The sequence below is a fragment of the Linepithema humile genome, chromosome 6 (genome assembly GCF_040581485.1).
Source record: "Linepithema humile isolate Giens D197 chromosome 6, Lhum_UNIL_v1.0, whole genome shotgun sequence".
Lineage (NCBI taxonomy): Eukaryota > Metazoa > Arthropoda > Insecta > Hymenoptera > Formicidae > Linepithema > Linepithema humile.
In genome coordinates, this window is record NC_090133.1 from 3,182,667 (window position 1) to 3,203,538 (window position 20,872).

At 32.6% G+C, this 20,872-nt stretch overlaps 3 protein-coding genes across 5 annotated transcripts; 2 read left to right on the plus strand and 1 right to left on the minus strand.

The window, feature by feature from the left end:
- The first annotated feature begins 262 nt into the window (after window positions 1-262).
- Window positions 263-10,008, plus strand: mus101 (mutagen-sensitive 101). Of its 2 annotated transcripts, none has more exons than XM_012364313.2 (26): window positions 263-421; window positions 999-1,138; window positions 1,317-1,452; window positions 1,546-1,653; window positions 1,762-1,968; window positions 2,060-2,276; window positions 2,592-2,732; window positions 2,814-2,890; window positions 2,982-3,151; window positions 3,443-3,584; window positions 3,713-3,839; window positions 4,003-4,200; window positions 4,531-4,712; window positions 4,884-5,050; window positions 5,148-5,353; window positions 5,618-5,748; window positions 5,954-6,184; window positions 6,294-6,356; window positions 6,599-6,792; window positions 7,048-7,169; window positions 7,272-7,336; window positions 7,743-7,865; window positions 7,963-8,163; window positions 8,542-8,771; window positions 8,836-8,899; window positions 9,361-10,008. In XM_012364313.2, exons 1-26 carry the CDS (start codon window positions 311-313, stop codon window positions 9,517-9,519), a joined length of 3,912 nt encoding a protein of 1,303 aa, XP_012219736.2. In that variant the 5' UTR covers window positions 263-310; the 3' UTR covers window positions 9,520-10,008. The 2 variants fall into 2 exon arrangements, with proteins under 2 accessions (XP_012219736.2, XP_012219737.2); XM_012364314.2 differs by having other exon boundaries at window positions 1,320-1,452.
- A 1,633-nt stretch (window positions 10,009-11,641) lies between these two features.
- On the plus strand, window positions 11,642-15,560 carry LOC105670643 (nucleosome assembly protein 1-like 1-B). 2 transcript variants are annotated; one of them, XM_012364272.2, is made up of 8 exons: window positions 11,643-11,805; window positions 13,032-13,179; window positions 13,701-13,990; window positions 14,169-14,325; window positions 14,402-14,539; window positions 14,612-14,759; window positions 14,839-14,958; window positions 15,149-15,560. In XM_012364272.2, the coding sequence occupies exons 2-8, from the start codon at window positions 13,036-13,038 to the stop codon at window positions 15,307-15,309; spliced, it is 1,158 nt and encodes a 385-aa protein (XP_012219695.1). In that variant the 5' UTR covers window positions 11,643-11,805; window positions 13,032-13,035; the 3' UTR covers window positions 15,310-15,560. The 2 variants fall into 2 exon arrangements, with proteins under 2 accessions (XP_012219696.1, XP_012219695.1); XM_012364273.2 differs by lacking the exon at window positions 13,032-13,179 and having other exon boundaries at window positions 11,642-11,805.
- CycA (cyclin A) lies at window positions 14,023-20,762 on the minus strand. Its single transcript, XM_012364270.2, has 6 exons — window positions 20,259-20,762; window positions 19,344-19,871; window positions 18,655-18,878; window positions 18,338-18,542; window positions 17,870-18,117; window positions 14,023-17,674 (listed from the first exon to the last, which is right to left on the minus strand). Exons 1-6 carry the CDS (start codon window positions 20,430-20,432, stop codon window positions 17,593-17,595), a joined length of 1,461 nt encoding a protein of 486 aa, XP_012219693.1. The 5' UTR covers window positions 20,433-20,762; the 3' UTR covers window positions 14,023-17,592.
- Between the last annotated feature and the right edge of the window lie 110 nt (window positions 20,763-20,872).

Sequence of the window (20,872 nt, forward strand, 5' to 3'; positions counted from 1 at the left end):
TCATGAACCGCGATTTTTTTCCCGAATATCTATATTAAGCCAGCATCATGTGCTAAAAACGTCCTAAAAAAGATATTGTTTTTTAATTTCTATTACAATTAGCATTTTGAATTTTGTAACAAAAAATTTCCAAAATTTTAAAAGAGACGTCGCATGCATGTATTCCCTCCCTCATGCTGTTTACTGCTTGCGTCTCAAATCTGGCGTCACTGATGTCGACTTGTGTCATCAGCTGGAAAGCGGTCTATATAAAGTTTATGGATAATCTCAATCTTCCGCGAATTTCAGTTAAAGCGGTTATAATTTCAATATGTCGGTTCAAGAAACTCAGGTTGAGTACGATATAAGTGTTCACTTTGTCGTTCCAAAAACTTGCAAGTCCGAAAATGATTGCGGGGAAACAATGTGGCAAGCGTTTAACGTTCGTACATTTTTATTTTTCATCGTTCTTGCTTGTATATCTTTATTTTCTGAGATAATGAAATCAGTATTTATGAACAAAACAGGAGCAAAGATTTACATTTTGTGATTATGGATTTGCTTTTCTTAACTGCGTTCTCTGTATCTTATTTTGCTATTTTTTGCTTTTTCTCTTCAAATGTTTAATAGAATTACATTTTATTATAAGTGAATAAAGTGTAACATAACAGAATTAAAAGTAGCAGATTTGTTGAGTTAACAATGTTCTACTTGTATATGTGCATATATCCAAACTTTTTCATAAAAATATCTGTTCTTTTTCAAAGAACACTTCAGTTAACATTTCTTATTCAATTGAGATAAAGCAAGAAGCTTAAACAATTTATTTATATGCCAGATTTTCTCAACTTTACCATAAAAATGGAGAATGTAAATTTTGCTCTTGTTTTTCATTTTTTTTTGTTTTATTTGTAAATATTTATATCTACTTTATGAAGAGTATGTAATTCTAATATTTAATGGTATAATGATAAATTATATGTGCAGTTATTCAAATAAAAAGTTATTTTATTTATTAGAAATGCAGTGAACTTGGGTTACAAACAGAATGGGTTACTGAAGAGTTTTGCAATAAGATAAATGCATCTAAAAGTGATGTATTTATCATAGAAGAATTCAAGGGTGATTTGTTTGAAAAGTTGAAAAATTTCAAATGCTCGTAAGTATATAGATAGCTCATTTATTATAGCTGTAGATATAACTACAAGCTTAAAATACAAATATGAGATCAATTAATATGTGTACAGTGTAGTAACAAACACTTATATTTTGCTTGGTGTTATGTGAGATAAGAAAAAAATAATCAAAGAAATTTATATTGATGACTTACATTTTAGCAGAATAGTATCATCAAAGTGCTTGCTTATTTGCCTTATAAATGGAGAATCGATTCCAGAAGGAACAAGTCCAATATATACAACAGCTATGAGAGGAATGTATGTTTGTGCATCAGGTTTAAGTTCTGAAAGCAAGGTACAACTGTCTTAGCAATTATCTTTCTTCCAATTGAATTATAGTTATTTGTAACAACGATAATTTTAAACTATATGTTAATCATTGTTATAGCATCAGCTACAACAACAGATTGAATATATGGGAGGTTTCTTTACAAAACATTTAAGACATTCTGTCACACATTTAGTAGCAGATTCTGTGATGTCTGCAAAGTATGAGGTATGCTAGTTTTTATATTATCAAGTTAGTTTTTAAATAATAATACTATCTACGAATCTATAGTTATGCATTTATTTATAGAATTTATATTTGTTCTCTCTTTTTCAGGCTGCTATAAAAATGAATATATCAATTATGACAAAGAAATGGGTAGAAGCTGTCTGGGAAGCAAACTTGAAGCAAGTAATTAAGGCAAATGATAAAATTTTTGATGAATACAAATGTCCAGTTTTTATGAATCTGATAGTTACGTCAACAAATCTTCCCAAGCGTCAGAAAGAAGAAATTAAACGTCTCATACATGACCATGGAGGAGTGAGTTGTGCAATATATATATAATGGCAATATATAAATATACCAATATAATGGCAATTTTCTATTTGAATATTACATTTGTATTTTGTAGACATTTATGGGTCCTCTCGATGGATCAAAGGTTCGAGTGGTTGTAACTTCCGAAAATGGCCCTTTAAGCGATAAGTTGAAGTATGCAATGAATAATGACATTGCCTGTTTAAAACCAGATTGGGTATACGAAAGTATTAAAATAGGTTACGCTTTACCTTTCCGTGATTTTATTATCAAATCTAACAAAGCATGTTCAACGCCGGAGAAGCTAAATAGTACGTATGTAATGATAACGAATTATTAATTGGTAATTGCAAAAATTAAATATTATTTACTCACAAATTAAACTATTTTTTGCATTTTTATTGTTTATTAAGTTTACAATCTACTAATTTTATAAATATAATAAATTTTTTAGAGTAAAGAATAATAGCAGAAAATTATGTGATTAGTATTTTATTAATAAGCATACTTATAAGTTAAATAACTAAATTAATGCAATAAATTTGCAATTTAAATATTGTATTAATAATTTATTTAATATAATTATTACTCACAGACTGGAATATCATTTTTTATATATCTTTCAGGTCGAGAAACGCTTAATTTTTCCGAAATCAGCATTATACCACATGATAAAGCTTCGAATAATTACATAAACGAAAGTTTCAGTACGACACCAAACTCCTCTATTATCTCTGTGACCGGAGTAATTAACAATTCCTCTGACAGTAAATATTCAATTTATTATTTATGTTGCAATTTGTTTTATTATATCGATTAAAAGTATATCTGTAATTTCTATCATGCAGCGGCTGCGTTACATGTTTTGGATCGACTTAATCTCAGCGAAGTGAAATCCGCTGGACCATTTCTGGACGGATGTAATGTAAATATTTTTTTAAGCTTTGAAATTATCAATATTACGCTTTTTTTTCCAACTTTTTTAATTTTGCGCGGTTTGTGTTTTGCTTTTGCAGATTTACCTCGCAGGATTCGCGGCAAACGTTCGAGACAAATTGAACAGAATACTAAACGTCGGTGGTGCGACGCGTCTCGATGAAATATCGGATGCTGTCACGCACGTGATCGTCGGCGATGAGAATAAAGCATCCGCGGAGCTAAAAGTGATGAAATCGAGAGGTTTATGGTACAGTAACTGCGAACGAATATATCTTTACCTATTTGCATTCTAATTTATGAAAAATTTTTATTTTTAATAGCTAATAAAAAATTCATATTTTTGCCGAAAGAATCATCTCGCATGAAGAGTTTGATTATAAATTTCATTTGGTTTTACATGTTAATTATGCATTTTGATCACATGCATAATTTATGAACAACATAGATATACTATACAGATATATTTTTTTCAGCATTTTTTTACTTTTATACTTAGAATTTATCTGTGTACTTTTATATCTGTTTTTTTTTTGTACAGTCCTTACATATTGAGCATAAACTGGCTGGAGGAGAGCATCAAATTTAAACGGCCGGCTTCAGAAGAACTTTTTTTATTTGAAACAAAAGGAGCAGTACTTAAAAAGAATACTGAAACACTCGCTTCTCCGCTCAGTAAAAAGGTACATCAATAAATATCTTATGTAATTATGGCGATTGAGAATTGACGATGTTCTCAATTCTTAAAAACCAGATACTTTGACAAAACTATTTTTGTTTATGCTTGATGTATGTTTGTATGCTTTTTTAGAATTTACAAATGTTGCAACAACCGAGGAGACCTCCTGTTCCACTTTTCAATTTGGATGAAGAACTCACATCCAAGAATGAAGAACAGCAGCCTAATCTTGTGCAGCAATATCTGCAGGAAACTAGTGGTAATATTCTAATAATACATTTGCAACGTGTTATATGCGTATCTTACATTATTAATTAAAAAGAAAACAGTGTTACATTCTCGGAAAAAATTTTTGAGAAGATACAAAATTGTTAAGTGACTTACAGATGTTTTATTATAATTGTTGAATAATTGAATTACAGAACGTAAAAGCACAATGCATAATCTTGCGAAGACGCCCGTTTTGGAGGATAATTTGAACCGAAGTAATTTGAATAACACGAAAGATGTACGTATTAGCCAGATTCGTTTATCAAATATCGTGCAGAATAAGAACATGGAAAACGACAGTGATGTGCCTCTCAGCCAAAGCTGCAAGATAAACGAGGATTTACTTAAAGGTGCTATTTTTGTTTTTGTTTTATTTAAATTTTGCATTCGTATTCTGAAAAGCAAATAAAATGCCCGGGTATCTATATACTATGTTCATTACATTACTTGGTTAACACTAAATAATATTAAGAAACATTAATATTAAGTGCTATTTTGCGCCAAGTATCTAGTACATCTAGCATAGTAACAATTTTGAAAAAAAAAGAGTAATCTTTATACAGGATTTTGTTTTTCTCGAACTAATTGTTACATAAAATTATATATTTCTTTAAAAGATAATGAAAGCGCAAGAAAGCGCATGAATTTTTCTCAATGCAATAACAAAACTATACATGCAGGGTTGACGTTTGCTGTGATCGGCTTTAACAATGACGACAATCACGTGGAGGAGACGATCGTGATGTGTGGTGGACGCGTGGTTTCTAAAAAATATAGTGGTATTCCAGATTACGGCGTTGTGCCTGTGCTCGGAGCGCCTTTGAAGCACACAGTCAACGAAATCGTAACCGATTTGTTTATCGTAAGTATTCTTTGTATTAGGTTTTTTTTTTCTAACTTTTGAATTCATCTTTTTGAAGATTAAGCATTAGAAAGTTTTGCAGAGCTACAGAAATTATTTCTTAAAAGTCCTAAAATTCTTATTAACAATGTCGCCGATAAGATTTTCAATAATTGTTTGATTTGTTTACAGGAAGATTGCATAAATCAGGATCAAATTGTCGATATTATGTATTACCACAGGCCATTATCTATCAGAAAACCATGTAATCCTTTATCAGGATGTGTCATTACGATGAGTATGTATACAGGGACTGAGCGAGTATATCTCTTAACATTGGCCACGAAACTTGGTGCTATGTAACGTATATTTACCATATATATATATATATATATATTAGTAAATGATTCTACAGGAAAAAATATGTCGCGAATATATATATATCAATATTTTTAGATGTCAAGATATGTTTGCACGGATCGCTAATGTGGAGAAGCATACACGCGGCAATACGCATCTAGTCTGCCCGACGCCAGAAGGAAATAAATACAATGCATCGGTAAGATGGAAATTGCCGGCTGTCACTGCCGACTGGTTAAAAAGCTGTGCGGAGCAATTAACGCTTGTAGATGAAACTGAATTTCTTGTCGGGGAAACAATAGGTAAGTAAATTGCTTTACATTTTGTAATATATACAACTTTTTTATAAGAAATTAATATATGTGTAGAATAATTTCAAGATTCAAAGATTAATAGAAATTTTAATAGAAATTTAATCGAAAGATCTTGATTTACAGAAATAAGCTTTTAAAGCAAGTTTTCCAATTCAAATAAAAATTTATGTAACTATTTTGTTTTCTCTGAAATATAGAATTATTGGGTATTTTGAATTGCAAATATAAATATATGTATGTACGTGTATACAGCGCCTGATAGATCAAATTCTATCAATGGGACAAGTTTTCTTAACAAAGATGAAGAAAATAGAACGAGCTTAGCGGAGAAAGCCACAACAAGAATTCTGCTTACACCGAAACGTCACTTATCTCAAGTCAAAGTAATGATGAATATTCTCTCTAATATTTATTTAATTTCAATTTGCAAATGTAAATGTATAACGGCAATGCTAATTGAGTTGGAATGTGTGAAAACTTGACTTCTTAATGCCAATATAATCCAAGATACTTAAAATTTGGCTTGAATGCACAAAATTCATTTTGTAGTGCATTCAATTACAGATTACAATTTTGATAATGTTACAGAACCAAGACACTCTGTCTCCCGAAACCCCATTGATAAACAAGAGACTCAATCTCATGACGAGTCAGGGATCACAGTCGCCGTTTCATATTTCTACACCTGAGACTCCATATGGACAAGTCTTTGAACCCAATCCTTCACCGAACACGCGAAAGCAGTGGATTAAATTTGCGGATAATTTTCCAGATTTACGAGTATCGGAACCGCCACTTAAACGACGTTTACCCAGCACTGTGAGTGTTATTCTTCTCGCAAATGTGATTTTTCATCACATGTTCGAAAATAATAATGTATTCAAAATAAGTAATAAAATAAGTTACTATAATTGAAAGTTATTTGCAGCCGCTTTCAGAATTGAAAAATCAACTTTGGGGAAAACTGTTGGATGCAGCTCAATTAGAACCGGTGAGAGATAAACACATTTAAAAGTCACGCCTAATATTATCGCCGCGGAAAAATTTAAAAACAAAGTAAATTTGTTTCATTAAAATAAATCTGATATGACACAATTAATTTTCAATTGTAACATTAATTTATAATCAGCAGCTCTTAATTATTTCATAATTTTTTGTTATATTTAAGAGATATTGAAAAGAGTTATTTTAATATCAAGATTGCTTTGACTAGCTTTTATATTTAACTCTCAGGAAAACGCAAGCGAAAGAGCTGAAAAAGTTGAAAGAGTCGAAAGAGTTGAAACAGCTGAAGTTGCGGAAAGAGATGATGAAGTCAACAATCAATCCAACAAAGATCCATCAACGCCTACGTCCAGAAGTCAAAAGCTCGAATTTGGCGAAAACAATAGCCCAATATCAACTAAACCGAATAACGAGATAAACATGTAAATATATTTCAAACTATCTCGAATTGCCTGGATTGAGAATTTTTTTAACGATGTTGGAACATATTAAAATATCTAAGAAATAATTGAAATATAAAAAGCAAAATAATAATACAAAATAAATATTTTAGTTGAAATTAAATTTGATAATTTTTGTACATTATTGTAAATATTATTTATCGCTTTTATATTTTATACATATATACTGTATGTGTGTTTGTGGTATTTAAGTCAATTTGGTCTTATGATAAACAGGCAAATAGCGCAATTGGATCAAATGCTTCAACGGACATCGAGTACTCCTGAAAACAGGTACTCTCTATCCGGAGAAAATGCAAAGAAGTACAATGTTGAAGCTTCTGATCACATACAGAAATGTGAGTACTTACGTTATTATATGCATGAAATCTATATTTTTAATATTTGAACCATGCCCTTTTTTATTATAATGTTAATTGTTTTATTAATTTTACAAATAGGCATAATAAAGGATTCGCAACCTATCGACGCTATCGTGTGGGAAGATCCGGATCATCCAAAACAGGTAAGCAAGAATTGGCTTGCATATCTTTTTTTTCAAATCACTTTTCGAAAATTAGTAATTTTGTTCTCGTCATATGCATTTTCAGTTATCTCATTTTAATGAAACAAATAAAAAATTTATTATTTTAGTAAAAAATAAATGTAGCATAAAAGATAAAAGTATAGAAGAATGCATGTATACGAACAAACTTGATTTTTGATTCAACACAATGATTACTCAACTTTATGGAAACTTAACTTGAAAGAAATTAGATTACAGTTTTGTATAATTTAAGTAGTTTAAATTTGTGGAAAGCTTTTATGGATTAAATTATACTAATGCGTATCCAATTTATTATTCTTATGTATCAATCTTTTTGCTTTTCGATCATTATTCTTATTTACCGACGCTCAAACAATATTTACAGCTAACGATACAAATAAACAAGAATGATCACAGCAGTATGGATGTCGAAGAATGTATCGAAGCCGTTACGGAATACGAAGATGAACCACAGATAACGCGAAAGTTTATGCTGTCGGGTATAAAGGTATTACGCTTTTCAATATATTTTGCACAATTATCGAAATATCGATACTATTATTATAATTCAACATTGATATCGTTATTTTAACATATTTTATTAGGATAGGAACATCTATGAACAAGTGATAAAACAGCTGGGCGGAGATGTATCGACGTGCACGAATTTCGATAATAGTGCTACACATCTTTTATGCATCAGACCATCTAGAAACGAGAAAATGCTTAGTAGTATAGCTGCTGGAAAATGGGTCCTACATTGCTCATATTTGCGGGATTCCGATCGAGCAGGCAAATTCCTCAATGTTGGTATATTTGTTTATTATTATATTCTGCAAGAGATTGCTACGTTGATATTTAATGTTTTTGCAATTTTGATATTTTTAAGAACACTGGTTAGGAATTTTGGATCAGTCTTTTTCGATAAATCGAAAATCGAGGAACATCATAATAATAGTATTTATGATTCTTGGATTTGTACATTTAATCAAAATCTTTGAGTGATGCAAAAATTTAAGATTACAAAGATATAAAGTGTCGAAAATATATTCATGAATCGATCTGATCGTTTGTAAAATACAAATTATCAATGCCAGTTTTTTAAGTAATAACCAAAATTTATGATTTTTCTAACTGCGGGAGTCTATTGCGTATAATATTAATCGCGAATGAAAATTTTGCAGGAAGAGGAATACGAGTGGGGAAACCCACAGAGTAAAGATGTGATTCCGAAACCGAGCGGCGAGATCGAACAGGCGATCGCGGCTGCAGCTTACAAGTGGCGAGTGAAGTTACATCAGGAACCAGACGGTCCATTTTTCGGTATGGTGGCTTTATTAATGACTTCCGAGGAGAAATATGATCAGTTTAAGAGACTAATCGAAGCCGGCGGTGGTTTAGTTACGCAAGCAAGGTATGTATCTTTTTATTGAAATAAAAGTTTTACTATCCGTTATCATAATTTGATTTGATTACAGGCCACCTTACGACACTAGTCCTTCCGGACATAGGATCACACACTGCTTCGTCAATGTGAAACAGGTGAACAATATTTTACGTAAAACAAATTACGCGAAGTGTAATGCAATTCAATTATTCGCCTTTTTTTTATTAATTATTTCAGTAAACATGAATTTAGTATATTGGGTTGTGTAGTGAGTAATTTCGTATTTTTTAATAAATAGTGTTATTGTTTTTAAGCAGCACGTTTTTACGCATCGTGAAAAAATGATGATATGACGAAACTTGATTACAGCTTTGGTAAATGACTTAATTTAACTACGTTTTGTTTTAATTAAACTGCGCTTTGCCCGACAAATAAAGTAGATAAATTTATTTTAAAAATCTGTAATTACTTATTACACAACTCAATAATAATTGGTTCTATAAAACACTAAAATTTGAACAGAATAGAGGATGGATGTCTATTTATGACTATATTTATGCTAAATAGTTGTGAAACTATTTCTATCTTTTTTGTAAGTTATTATTTTTGAAAACAGATGAACCAGCCCATAGACTGGGCTATGCTGGCCAGTAAAGGTATCCTCTGTTTCTTGCCGCAGTACCTTAGCGATTACCTGACGACAGTAACCCCGCTCAATCCGCGGGATTGCGTGGTGCCAGAATTTAAGAAATATCTCACGCTACTTCCAAAGTAGTCGTATAATGGTGTACATGTATATATTACAAGTCATGAAGTGAACGAAATGTGTATAATAAAACCAATTATTTTTCATTTTTTATGTATTTATTTGTTTAATATGATATTTTATTCAAAATTAATTATAATAGCAAAATTTTATTGTTATTACATCTTTGCAATAGCAATAGCGATTTCGTTGCAGAAACAAAATTGTATTACTATACACACTCGGTGTGGGATGTACTCTTAATAATTGCTAGCTAGATTTGTTCAAGATATGTACAAGTGATGAAAATGGACTTATTAAGTAAAAAATTATATTGATTCTATCACTTATTTTATGATAATAATATTTATCGATCTGTAAAGTCAAAATATTTCAAAACAAAATATAAATGACTATATATTTTATAATTTATAAACATAAAACGAATAATTAAACATCAGAAATATACATTCTAAGTGCTCTGCGTTGTAATATTTGAAATATATCCATGATAATCTTTGTCGTTCTTCGTATGCTTCTTTGTATTCGAATATCCTTTTATGCCTTCTTTTAATAGGTTGATAAAAGTTTTTAATGTTGATATAACAATATTCGATTTTGCATAATCTGCATTTTGTTTGAAAATTCACCAATTTTCTATAATTTATCCACGGCTTTATTTTATATTGGCTATTTGGTAGTGCAGATATTGTGTTTGTTGCTAGTGATGAAACGTATTCTGACGAATCATTTATGTAGTCTGTTGCGTATTTTCCAATTTTTCCGAATGTCTTGTTATCATATGATAATTCAAAAGTGGTGAAAGAAGAAGAAATAATTTGCTGTTACAAATATAACATTCTATCTCATAATCACCACTTTGCGTACAATATTTTTCTTCCCAATTTCTCAATCTATTATTCTTCAGTTGTGTTGTAGAATGCCAGCTTATGTGATTTGCTACATGTTCATAATTAGACGGAACAATTGCACCGCAGATAATACATTGTGAGTTTACATCATCAAGAAACTTGAAATATATCCAATACAGTTCTTTTAGATTTTTCTCTTTTTCGTATTTATGAATTTTCATCATGCGTGTTTTTTATATGTTTATAAAATAATCCAAATCTGACGTATTTTAATTTATATTTACAAAATTTGAACCTTGCTCGAAAATCCTGTAATATATAATATTGCCAAATTCGATTGTTAGTTACGAATAGTGATGTAGACATTGCGCCCATTTCAAGTAACAGAATGTATGTAGCTGAATAAAAGAAACACTTTCTGTCGAAAGGTATTCGATAATACAAAACGAAGGAAAACGTGTATAGTTTTCGATTTGTAAATATTAATACATCGGTCAAACCTACTCAGTTGCGGTGACATACCGAACATATCTAGTAATAATTTCTCCGCGAAAGAGGCGTTACAGCGCATCTTTTACACGAATTGTTTCTTTAGAAATAATGCAGAAACAATTATTTTCATTTATCAAATGAAACTATTCTCAAATAATGCCTATATCGAAGAAATACGCATATTTTTCTGAATTTATCAGAAACTACTTGAATATTGAGGACAATCAGTGTGACCAACTGAACAGAATTAAATTATCGCAGCTCGCTGACAACCACTTAATACTAAAGCACTATAAACGTGAGTAATCTCACGTCTGCGCCATTTTCAATCCATTCCCCCACTCCTTGCCCTCTCACCCATTTACCGCTGAGCTAAGAAGTAAGATAAACTTCTGAGCTCAGCGGTAAATGGACGAAAGGCAAGGAGTGGGGGAATGGATTGAAAATGGCGCAGACGTGAAAATACCTACATCTTTAGTGCTCTATTAATACATATGCATAAGAAAATTTATTAATTATCTAATGAAATTATTTCATTAAATATATGATCGATCGATTTTCTTATACACAATGATTTATTTATAAGATTTTTATGCAAGTTCTGTGGATACATTTTTATGCAATAAAATTTTCTTTCCACAAGTGTCAACTTGTTACGTTTAAAGTGAATCAGCCAATCATATCTCGCTTCTCTACGGATTAGACATCGAGTGCAATATTGCGGACGTCTGTCCAGAGATCTCGCGATTTTCACGCGTCATCGAATCGAGAGATCGCGAGTTGGAAGATTTGCAACCGCCGTTTATCCCTCTTTGTTCGCGCGTTTACCCACGATTCCATACGAGCAACCGTCGAGAGGCAGCGACCGGTTCGTGTGGTTCGTTGTTCGTTCCCTGGTTTCGGTCAGGTCTGATTCTCACTTCCTTTGCGGATCGGCTGCGTGACTACGAAGGTAAATGCAACGGTGATATCTTCGGATTTAGCACGCGGTGGCGAACAATAATTTCGTCATCGTATCTTCGCACGCGTATTTTTGCCGCGATGCATTTCTCGCGCGCGTACTTTGTCCCTCGTTCGCTTCGTTCTTTTTCCACGTTCTTTTTTACCCTCACGGCAGGCATTTTCAGCCGGATCCCGTCATCCCCCATGTGCACGTTTTTTCGTGTCTATGTCCTTGCGACTGATTTTTTTTTCTCCGCAGCATGAATAACGCAACGTGCAATTAGCGTTTTTAATTCTATCCCATTTGATATTGGTTCAGGTTCTTTTTGGCACCGCATTTTTTTGCGACGTGCGCGTAATTTATTTCGTCTAACTTGTATCTTCCGTTTCGCCACGATTGCCTTGAAATAACCTTTTAGGAGTCGATTGTGAAATGTCAGTCTTATATATAACTGATTTTTATTTTGTTAAAAGAATGTTGAACAATGCAAAATTCTAAATTTCTTCAATATGTGAATAACATAATTTATTCCTATCGAAACACTTAGCGAAACACTTGGTTTCATTTCTCAACTTGTATTTTGAGATCCAGCTTTGTTTTATACAGTTGTATTAAAACTGTAATTTTTTACAATCTTATTTTTTTACGCGAAGATTTATCTTAGCACATTTTGCAAGTATTGTGATAACACTTTGATGTACTTTCGCTATCTGAAAAATTCAATTATTTATGCTGATTTTTTGAATTTATTATCTGAAACAACACAATGCACTTATATATTTATTGATAACTTTACTTAAAGATGAATTTTCTCTGCTATCCATTGCGTACATATGTAATAATTTCATTATTTATGTGTCTGCAGTAATGTAACTTCTTATTTTTTATTTACCTCACAAGAATTTAATACCTGCTTTGTATTGAAGTGTCCAATTAATTGCTCTTTTTTTCTTATTTATTTGAACCCAGCAATGTACATAAACTTTTTGGCACCGCTTTAACAATTCAGCGAATTAGTATGGTTACATATTAAACTGTGTGAAATATACATACACAAAATTTTCAGTCTACGTAAAATTCAATCAAATTATGATATGAAAAAGGAAATTGCAATTATAAAGAGTTTAATAGTTTCAATTTGCGACCGTGAAATCGAATACTAAAAGCTTGTAGATGTATATAGTTGGCTGTAAAGATTAAGGTGAAAAATTGATAGCAACACATTTAAATTATAGTAATATGACAACCGATCCGGAACGCGCCGTGAATACTAGCGGTACGGAATCTGTCGAAGATGAAGACGAAAAAAATCATCGCAAAATTTTACGTAGCACTGATGTGTTAGCTGCTCTTCGAGATGGTATTTCTGCATCAGGATTAGAGGTATTGCAATATTATTTTGTTTCTCCTGTAAATATGTTTTCAGCACAGCAGACTGTGTACTATCAAGTTTATATAAATTGATTGATCTTTTGTTAAACGTGTAATGCAAAAATAATTTTCTGAATCGCATGTTTTGTAATGCTTGTTTGCTTCCATTTTATATACCGTTTAATTGACAAATTTTGACAGAATATTTTACATACTTATTGAATAATTGGTCGAATTATGGATATATTATCTATTTTGTTAATTCAAATAAAATTGCACAATTAATTTTATATTGCTAATTTACTTAAATTCTAAAAAATTAGTTTGTAATTTTAAAAGCTAATTATTTTTTATTATTAAAACTTAAAAAAAGACTTTACAAAGTACTCAATGATGTCTAATTTAATGTAAATCAAATATTTAAAAATGTTAAATACTAGTACGTTAAAAATATTAGCATATTATAGTATATATATAACATAGTTAAATGTTATAATTGCATCAAAGTTTTAGAAATGCAATTACATTTTTAGCAAATGCAGTCTCTTCCTGCTCCCGTCAAACGCAGGATTAAGGCACTGAAACAACTGCAGCTTGTCACCACAAATATTGAGGCTAAATTTTACGAGGAGGTCCATGCTTTGGAATGTGAATATTATAAAATGTGTGCGCCTTTATACCACAAGCGAAGTGAGATAATATCTGGTTCTTACGAGCCAACGGATGAGCAGTGTGTTTGGGACAGCGATGAGGACGAAGAAACGCTAAGTAGTCTCATGAAAGAGAAAGTAAAGATCGAGGACACTACAGAGAAGAAGGATGAGTATGTTTTCGTAACATTGTATGTCAACAATGTCGTAACAATAATTTATTTCTTATTAAGTTAAAAATAATTCTCATTTCTTTAATGAGCTACGGCAAACGTTCTTTATGATTCAACTACATATGTTTATATAAAAAATTTAAACAAAATTTAATACAAGTTTGTTATATAATTTTAGAACGGAAAACGATGATGATACTAAAGGGATCCCAGATTTCTGGCTAACAATATTTAAGAATGTAGGTACGTTAGCTGATATGGTACAGGAACACGATGAACCGATCTTGAAGCATCTACATGATATTAAAGTGAAATTCCTAGAATCGAATCCGATGGTAAGCCATGAGCGATATACAATAATAAAATAATGACTGGCAAAACAGTTAAACTAAAATTAATACATTTTTCTAGGGATTTATCCTCGAGTTTCATTTCACGCCCAACGAATACTTTTCTAATTCAGTGCTCACTAAAGAGTACATCATGAAGTGCACTCCGGAGAAGAATGATCCGTTCAGTTTTGAAGGACCTGAAATATATAAATGCAAAGTAAGACTTTTATTTAATCTATTTAGTTCGCACGTAGTTATACGATGCTAACATCGAGAATTTCTTTTGCAGGGCTGCGTGATCGATTGGAAAAAGGGGAAGAATGTTACAATTAAAACCATCAAGAAGAATCAGAAGCATAAATCCCGAGGATCTATGCGCACCGTTACTAAAACTGTCCAGAATGATTCGTTCTTTAATTTCTTCAATCCGCCAAATGGTAATTGATACTACATATGCGTCATTTCTTGGCGTTCAGTTTATAATTTATTTTGTGTAATTCGTGCAAATACTTTCAGTGCCAGAAGACTCGGAAGCCGATATAGACGAAGATACCCAAGCTTTGTTAACTAGCGATTTCGAAATAGGTCATTACATTAGAGAACGCATAGTTCCTAGAGCTGTATTGTACTACACAGGTAATCCCACGAATATATTATCATAATTTAATGAGTGTCGTGAATGCATTATGTCTGTTCAACTTTAAAGAATTATGAATACACGACGCATAAATATTTCAATGTTAAAATATATCAAAATATAATTAGAATATATTCGTACGTGTGTAAATATCTGAACAGTTAGCAGTAAGATACGCATTAATTCCAGGTGAAGGTTTGGAGGATGAGGATGAGGATTACGAAGACGAGGAGGATGGAGATGATGATGATGACGTCGATGAGGAGGATGAGGAGGAAGAAGGTTCTCCAACCAACGCGCCTTCAGGTGGGAAACAAGGCGACGATCCCAATGAGTGTAAACAACAGTAGAGTTACATATTAATTGCGACATAAGGGAAAAAAAATCAATCGTTCGTGCGTTACAGTATGCAACAACACACTAACGACACCTCTGACCGATAACTGCCTAGATAATCCTGCACCTTGCAGCTCCAAATGTAATCCCCACCATCATTGTATCAGCCATCTAATCATATCATATCTCCTATTCCAGATCAAGCATAGAACTCTTCGACATACCGATGATACAAAAAAAAAACCCCCCCAAAAAAAAAAGAGAATTGTGTACACCTTCCTTTTACTCGCCGTTGACGATGAGTAGAATACGCGCCTCATTATACCTGTGCTCTTAAGGTCTAACATCATAAGTATATAACAATTGCTCTCGTTCTCGAACACTATTATTGTCAATTTTTAATTGCTTCATTTTATACTACTTGTTATGTTTATATGCGCCGACAGAGGTTGTTTGAATTCTTTTTCGAGAAACGCACGTTGCTCTATGGACAAATTTTTGGGTACTGTTGAAGCATTTTTAATACAAAAGTGGAGAAAAAAAAAAAGATCACTGTTTCAGCGTTTTATTCTTCCTCTTTATTCCTTCGTAAAGTATCCTTCCAAAGCGTCCGTAAAAGGAACGAATTTTTGGTATTATTTACAATTATATTATCATGCTTTTTCATATCTATGAAATTCATTCGTCCTATAAATTCGCGGAAACGCTCAATACGATTTTGCGTTAGGTCAAAAACGTTTTCGAATATTTTTAAATTTAAATATATTAACGTGGTATATAGAACGCACTATGTCAGATATATATGAAAATATAATATAAAAATTTGCATTATACATTTTCCACACGCTTTTAAATATCAATAGAGAGAAACGCCGGTGGCGTCGTAGAACCAGAAAGTGCGAAAAAACAACTTTTCGAAAATTTAGTTTCATTTTTACGAAACGTGCTCTTCGAAATTCAATAACGTTCCTACATTTTTTTCTTCTAATTTCTAATGTATGCGACGAGACTTCGGTGAATTTTTTCCACAAACGTCCAATGTTTTAGCGCATATTTTAAAAATTAAAACCATTCACGTTTAAGCAACGGATACAATTCCAAGAAAATTCAAGTCTTCATGTTTACTCGACTATTTGAAACCATGGAACGGACCATATAATTTACAATTTATGCAGAACTGAATGTGTATAATCACTTAACGGTGTATGATTCCATAACATTTTTTATATTTATATTTGAAATCGTATGAACATATTCTCATGCATGTCGGATTTGATGAACACCTAGGTATTTTGCGTTATGAAAATGCAATAATTATGCCGTGCAATATTGTACGTCAATATGATCGAATATATGCATCGTCAGAACACGTGTATTAATTATTGTAAATTTGTGATTGCATCACGGATAAATGGCCGTAGAAAGTCCACCTGCATTTGTAGCGTAGACGTCGTTGTGAAAAATAGTTTGACCAGGAGAAAATTGACAGTATAATCTTGCACAGCGTAATTTATGACTCTCGTATGATGCAATCTAAGGATACATATATGTAAAAGGCATCTTACTTCTAACAAGGCAAACTATGCTTCTGATTAATTACAATACCTAGAATGCTGTAAATAAATAACTGTACATGGACTGATCGAAATGTAGATGTAAACGTATAATTAATTTTGTGGAAATATCTCAAAGCCATTTTTCCATATTTGCCATTTTTCTTTTTTTTTTTTTCTTTTTCCATCGTTAACCAGCGTATGTATCTAACCGTAAAATGATAATAAATACAAAATCGCTTTGCTTATCGATTTTTCTTATTAGTTTATTAATTTACTTGCAATCGATTTTAGCCGTTTGCGTGTACCGCGGGAGGCAGTGCTTATTGTCTTAACAATCCTCTAGAAAAAAAAAAAAATACTTACAAAAAGGCAATTTCTAGATAATGTGCAATTTTTTTCTAGAAAAATCTCGCACATTGATATAATGACAAAGTTCCAAAACAGTTATTAAAATTTGTGTTTGGTCACAACCCAAGCGCGGGCAATGATGCAAAATAACGTGCGACGAAGATAGGGACAGCCAGAGACAGTTTTGCTCTTGCAAAACACATCAACCAGATCAAAACAAGCTAACAAAAATCGATCATACGCTTTCCTTCTATATTGTAGGAATGGTAGGTTAGCCTTGCCCTGATTCCCTCCTTCATTTTCGATGTATAGAACCCCTCTATATGGAGATTCATTATTGATTATTTATACACAAGAAATCATTTTATTCTTGTGTTTGTCCAATATTCTTTACTAAGCACTTTCCTCTTCGTCATCGTCCTCGCACGATACCGCCTCGGTACTACGCGGCAACAGCAGAGATACATGACCGTATCTAGAAAGATTTCATGCATTAAGCACTTCAAACATTTCATTATTAATTTGAGAAGTGTACTCCACGAGACACGCAACAAAACAAAGAAAAACAAAGAAAAACAAAGAAAAACAATATTTTTCGCATCGACGCTTACAGTATTTATTAGATTTTATTATGTATCAAGAGTGTGTGTAAATGTTTTTCCCTACTTACTTGCTGTTTCTGTATTTTTCTTGTATCGCTTGTTGCTGGATGTTGGGAGCATTGGAGAAGGTTCTGCTCAAGTGTGAAATACATTCCTTAAGAGTTTTCAGATCGTATCCTGTGGACAGTTGCAATTCATGCGGCCAGATTTCCTCTTGCAGTGTATGTCGCGCGAGCGCCACTGCGGATGCGGCCAAGTGGCTGGGCATGTATTGCAGATATGGATCTGCTTCGAGCATCGACAGTTCACACAAGTACTGAAATAACACACTAAATGTATTAAAAGGGAAGATTGCTTCCAAAAATATGAGAAATAATACAGACCTCTTAATCAGACATTGAATTATATGTCAGGTTGAAAAAAATACGTGATTTTTTGTTACATGTCGAAATAAATTAGTTTTCCATACGCCATAACTTATGGACGATAACATACAAGTCGCGAAAATACTACAACCATGTATTTATAAAGCTCACCATTGCTAAGTATCTGACTCTGTCCGACAAGTTATTGCTGATGCAGTATTCCATAATAAACGTGAAATGCGTCGGTACAGTTAAATCGAACGATAACACTCTCAATAACAAATTCTCCATTTTTATCACATGCGTCTTCGAATATGTATCATCTGTGATATATACAAATTCTCCTACGTCGGGTGGATAGATCTCCTCATATTTTCTATTAAAAATATATATATATGTCACAATCATAAAATAATTTTTTAAATCTTACTCAAACAATCGTAATGGACAGTTCGATCTTTCATATGTGATTATTAAGATAAACTCACGCAGCAATAAACATTGCAGCAGTTCCAACAAGTTGCAACTTTGATCTTACAACACTCATATACGATAAAAAGCGATCTATATATGAGATAGTCAAGTACAGCGTCTCATCTTGCAATCGATATTCTTCCGCTACTTCGACAAGCCAATCCACCAATATAGATCTCATCGTGTACGTGATGTCAGGCTGTTTCTTCATATAGCCAGGTTTTGGTCTATGTAATGTCTGAAAAAAAGATTAGACCAAACACTAAAACAAGTTTTAGTATTAACTCTTAGAGTTTCTCCTGGCGCGCGCGCGCGCGCGCGCGATAAAGGCTTTATATTAATATAGAATTAACTTTAATTCTTTGCACTGAGAGTTTTTTTACTATGATTGATAACAACTCCAAGACATTTTGTAAGATTAAGCTTCTGAAGATTAAAAGTAATATTTTTCGAAAATAAATTTTATAAATACTTGTAATTCAAATTTTATCCATTTATTTTGTTGTTATGTAAATTACACCTGTTGCTGTAGTAGCGCCAGTGAGGTGCAAAGATTTATTTTATCATAATAAAATCATAATAAAATTAAAATAAATTTCTAATTTATTTAAACAATGTATAATACTTCATTAAATAAAATTTTACTTAGTTTTTACTTCAATATTAATTTAGATAAATTGACATAAACAAACAAGATGCATACCTCTGTTACACGTAAATAATTATATATATCAGCCCTGTATTCGTCTACATCAAAGAAGTTAATTCTCATTTCCTTAAGAGATTCTCTTCTGTTTCTGTACTCATTCTTCCCTTCATTGGAAGAACTGCTATATGTCAGAGACTTCTCCAATGACATCCCCAAAGACATAGGACTATCTTTCGAAAGAGTATCATCCTGCTTGCTTTGATAGATTTCCTCGATGCTATTACGAAATTCTGCAAGACTAGAGGCAGCCATAGTATCTACTTCTAACCTAGGCTTTTCTCTATCAGATTTTGCTACTGTTTCTTGCACAGCTTTTGTCTCTTTCTTTTCTGTTAAATCCCTAAGCATAACAGATGTCTCTTCTTCCAATTTGTCTTCATAAATCTTGAAGACAGGTTCTTCCTTTTTGTCTCCATGAATCTTAAAGACCGTCTCTTCTTTTTTATCCTCATAAATTTTGAAAGTTTGTGTGGATATAAAAGGTTTCGTTTTGATATACTTCTCATCCTTGCAGATCTCTTGCTAAAAAGTAAAAAAAAAATCACATACAGTTTATGATAAAGTCTCAGCATTTAATCTTAAGAAATTTTATAAGTCATATAGCAATAATAAGTATTCAATACAATATTAAACTTTTTAGAACAATCAATAATTTAAATCACAGCAATATGCAAATTTATTCACTCCTATGAGTGCAGTGCATTGAAATTTGCGATATGAAAATAATATGAAAGATCAATGCTGAATAACAATTTAATGTAAATATCGTAACTTATATTTTCATTTTTCGATTTATTTCAACATTTATACTGTATCAGAATTCTTTGGAAAATCAGTTAAGGCACAAGTCATTATTTCGAGGTAAGGAGCACGGATCAAGGACAAGTAATGCGCGTAAGATATACGTACCGATTTCGCTCCATGTCCTGCACAATTATTGTGCAAGACACCGAGGACAGTGCGTTTGGTTTGTTGCAGCGTTTGCGTGTTCCCATTCGTGACAAGGTTCTCTTTACCGCGGCCGCGAAGGTCGGCGGCAATGCGGCTCTTCTGTTCCTCTTGGTGTACCCTCATCGTGGCCATTGTACCTGGGCACGCGACCAAGTCGTTTGTACGAAAAAAAAAAATCAGTACACAACGCTGTATATCGTAGGATCAGGATCGTGTCCTCCCCTGTCGAGACGACACACGGGGTAAGAAAAACCGTTTTAGCCGAAAAACAACGAGTGCGCGCCCGACCCGCTTTCTCCGTGTGGCGCCACGAAACCTCGTAGTCTCGATCGCCTTAAAATCGCTCGTACATGACAGAGATCCGCGGGAAATCGGACGCGCACGACACGACAACCAACTTCGGTTGCCGTTTGATTTCAAACAAACGTAATTCCGACAGCTGGCGGGACGTTACGGAAAGCGTTGTGCGAAACCAGCCAATGATGGGCGTGGGAAACACGCTGGCCAATCACGATATCATTTGTTGGCTTATGCGTTCGTAAAGACATTTTTTCTTAACGTAGGCGCGCGCA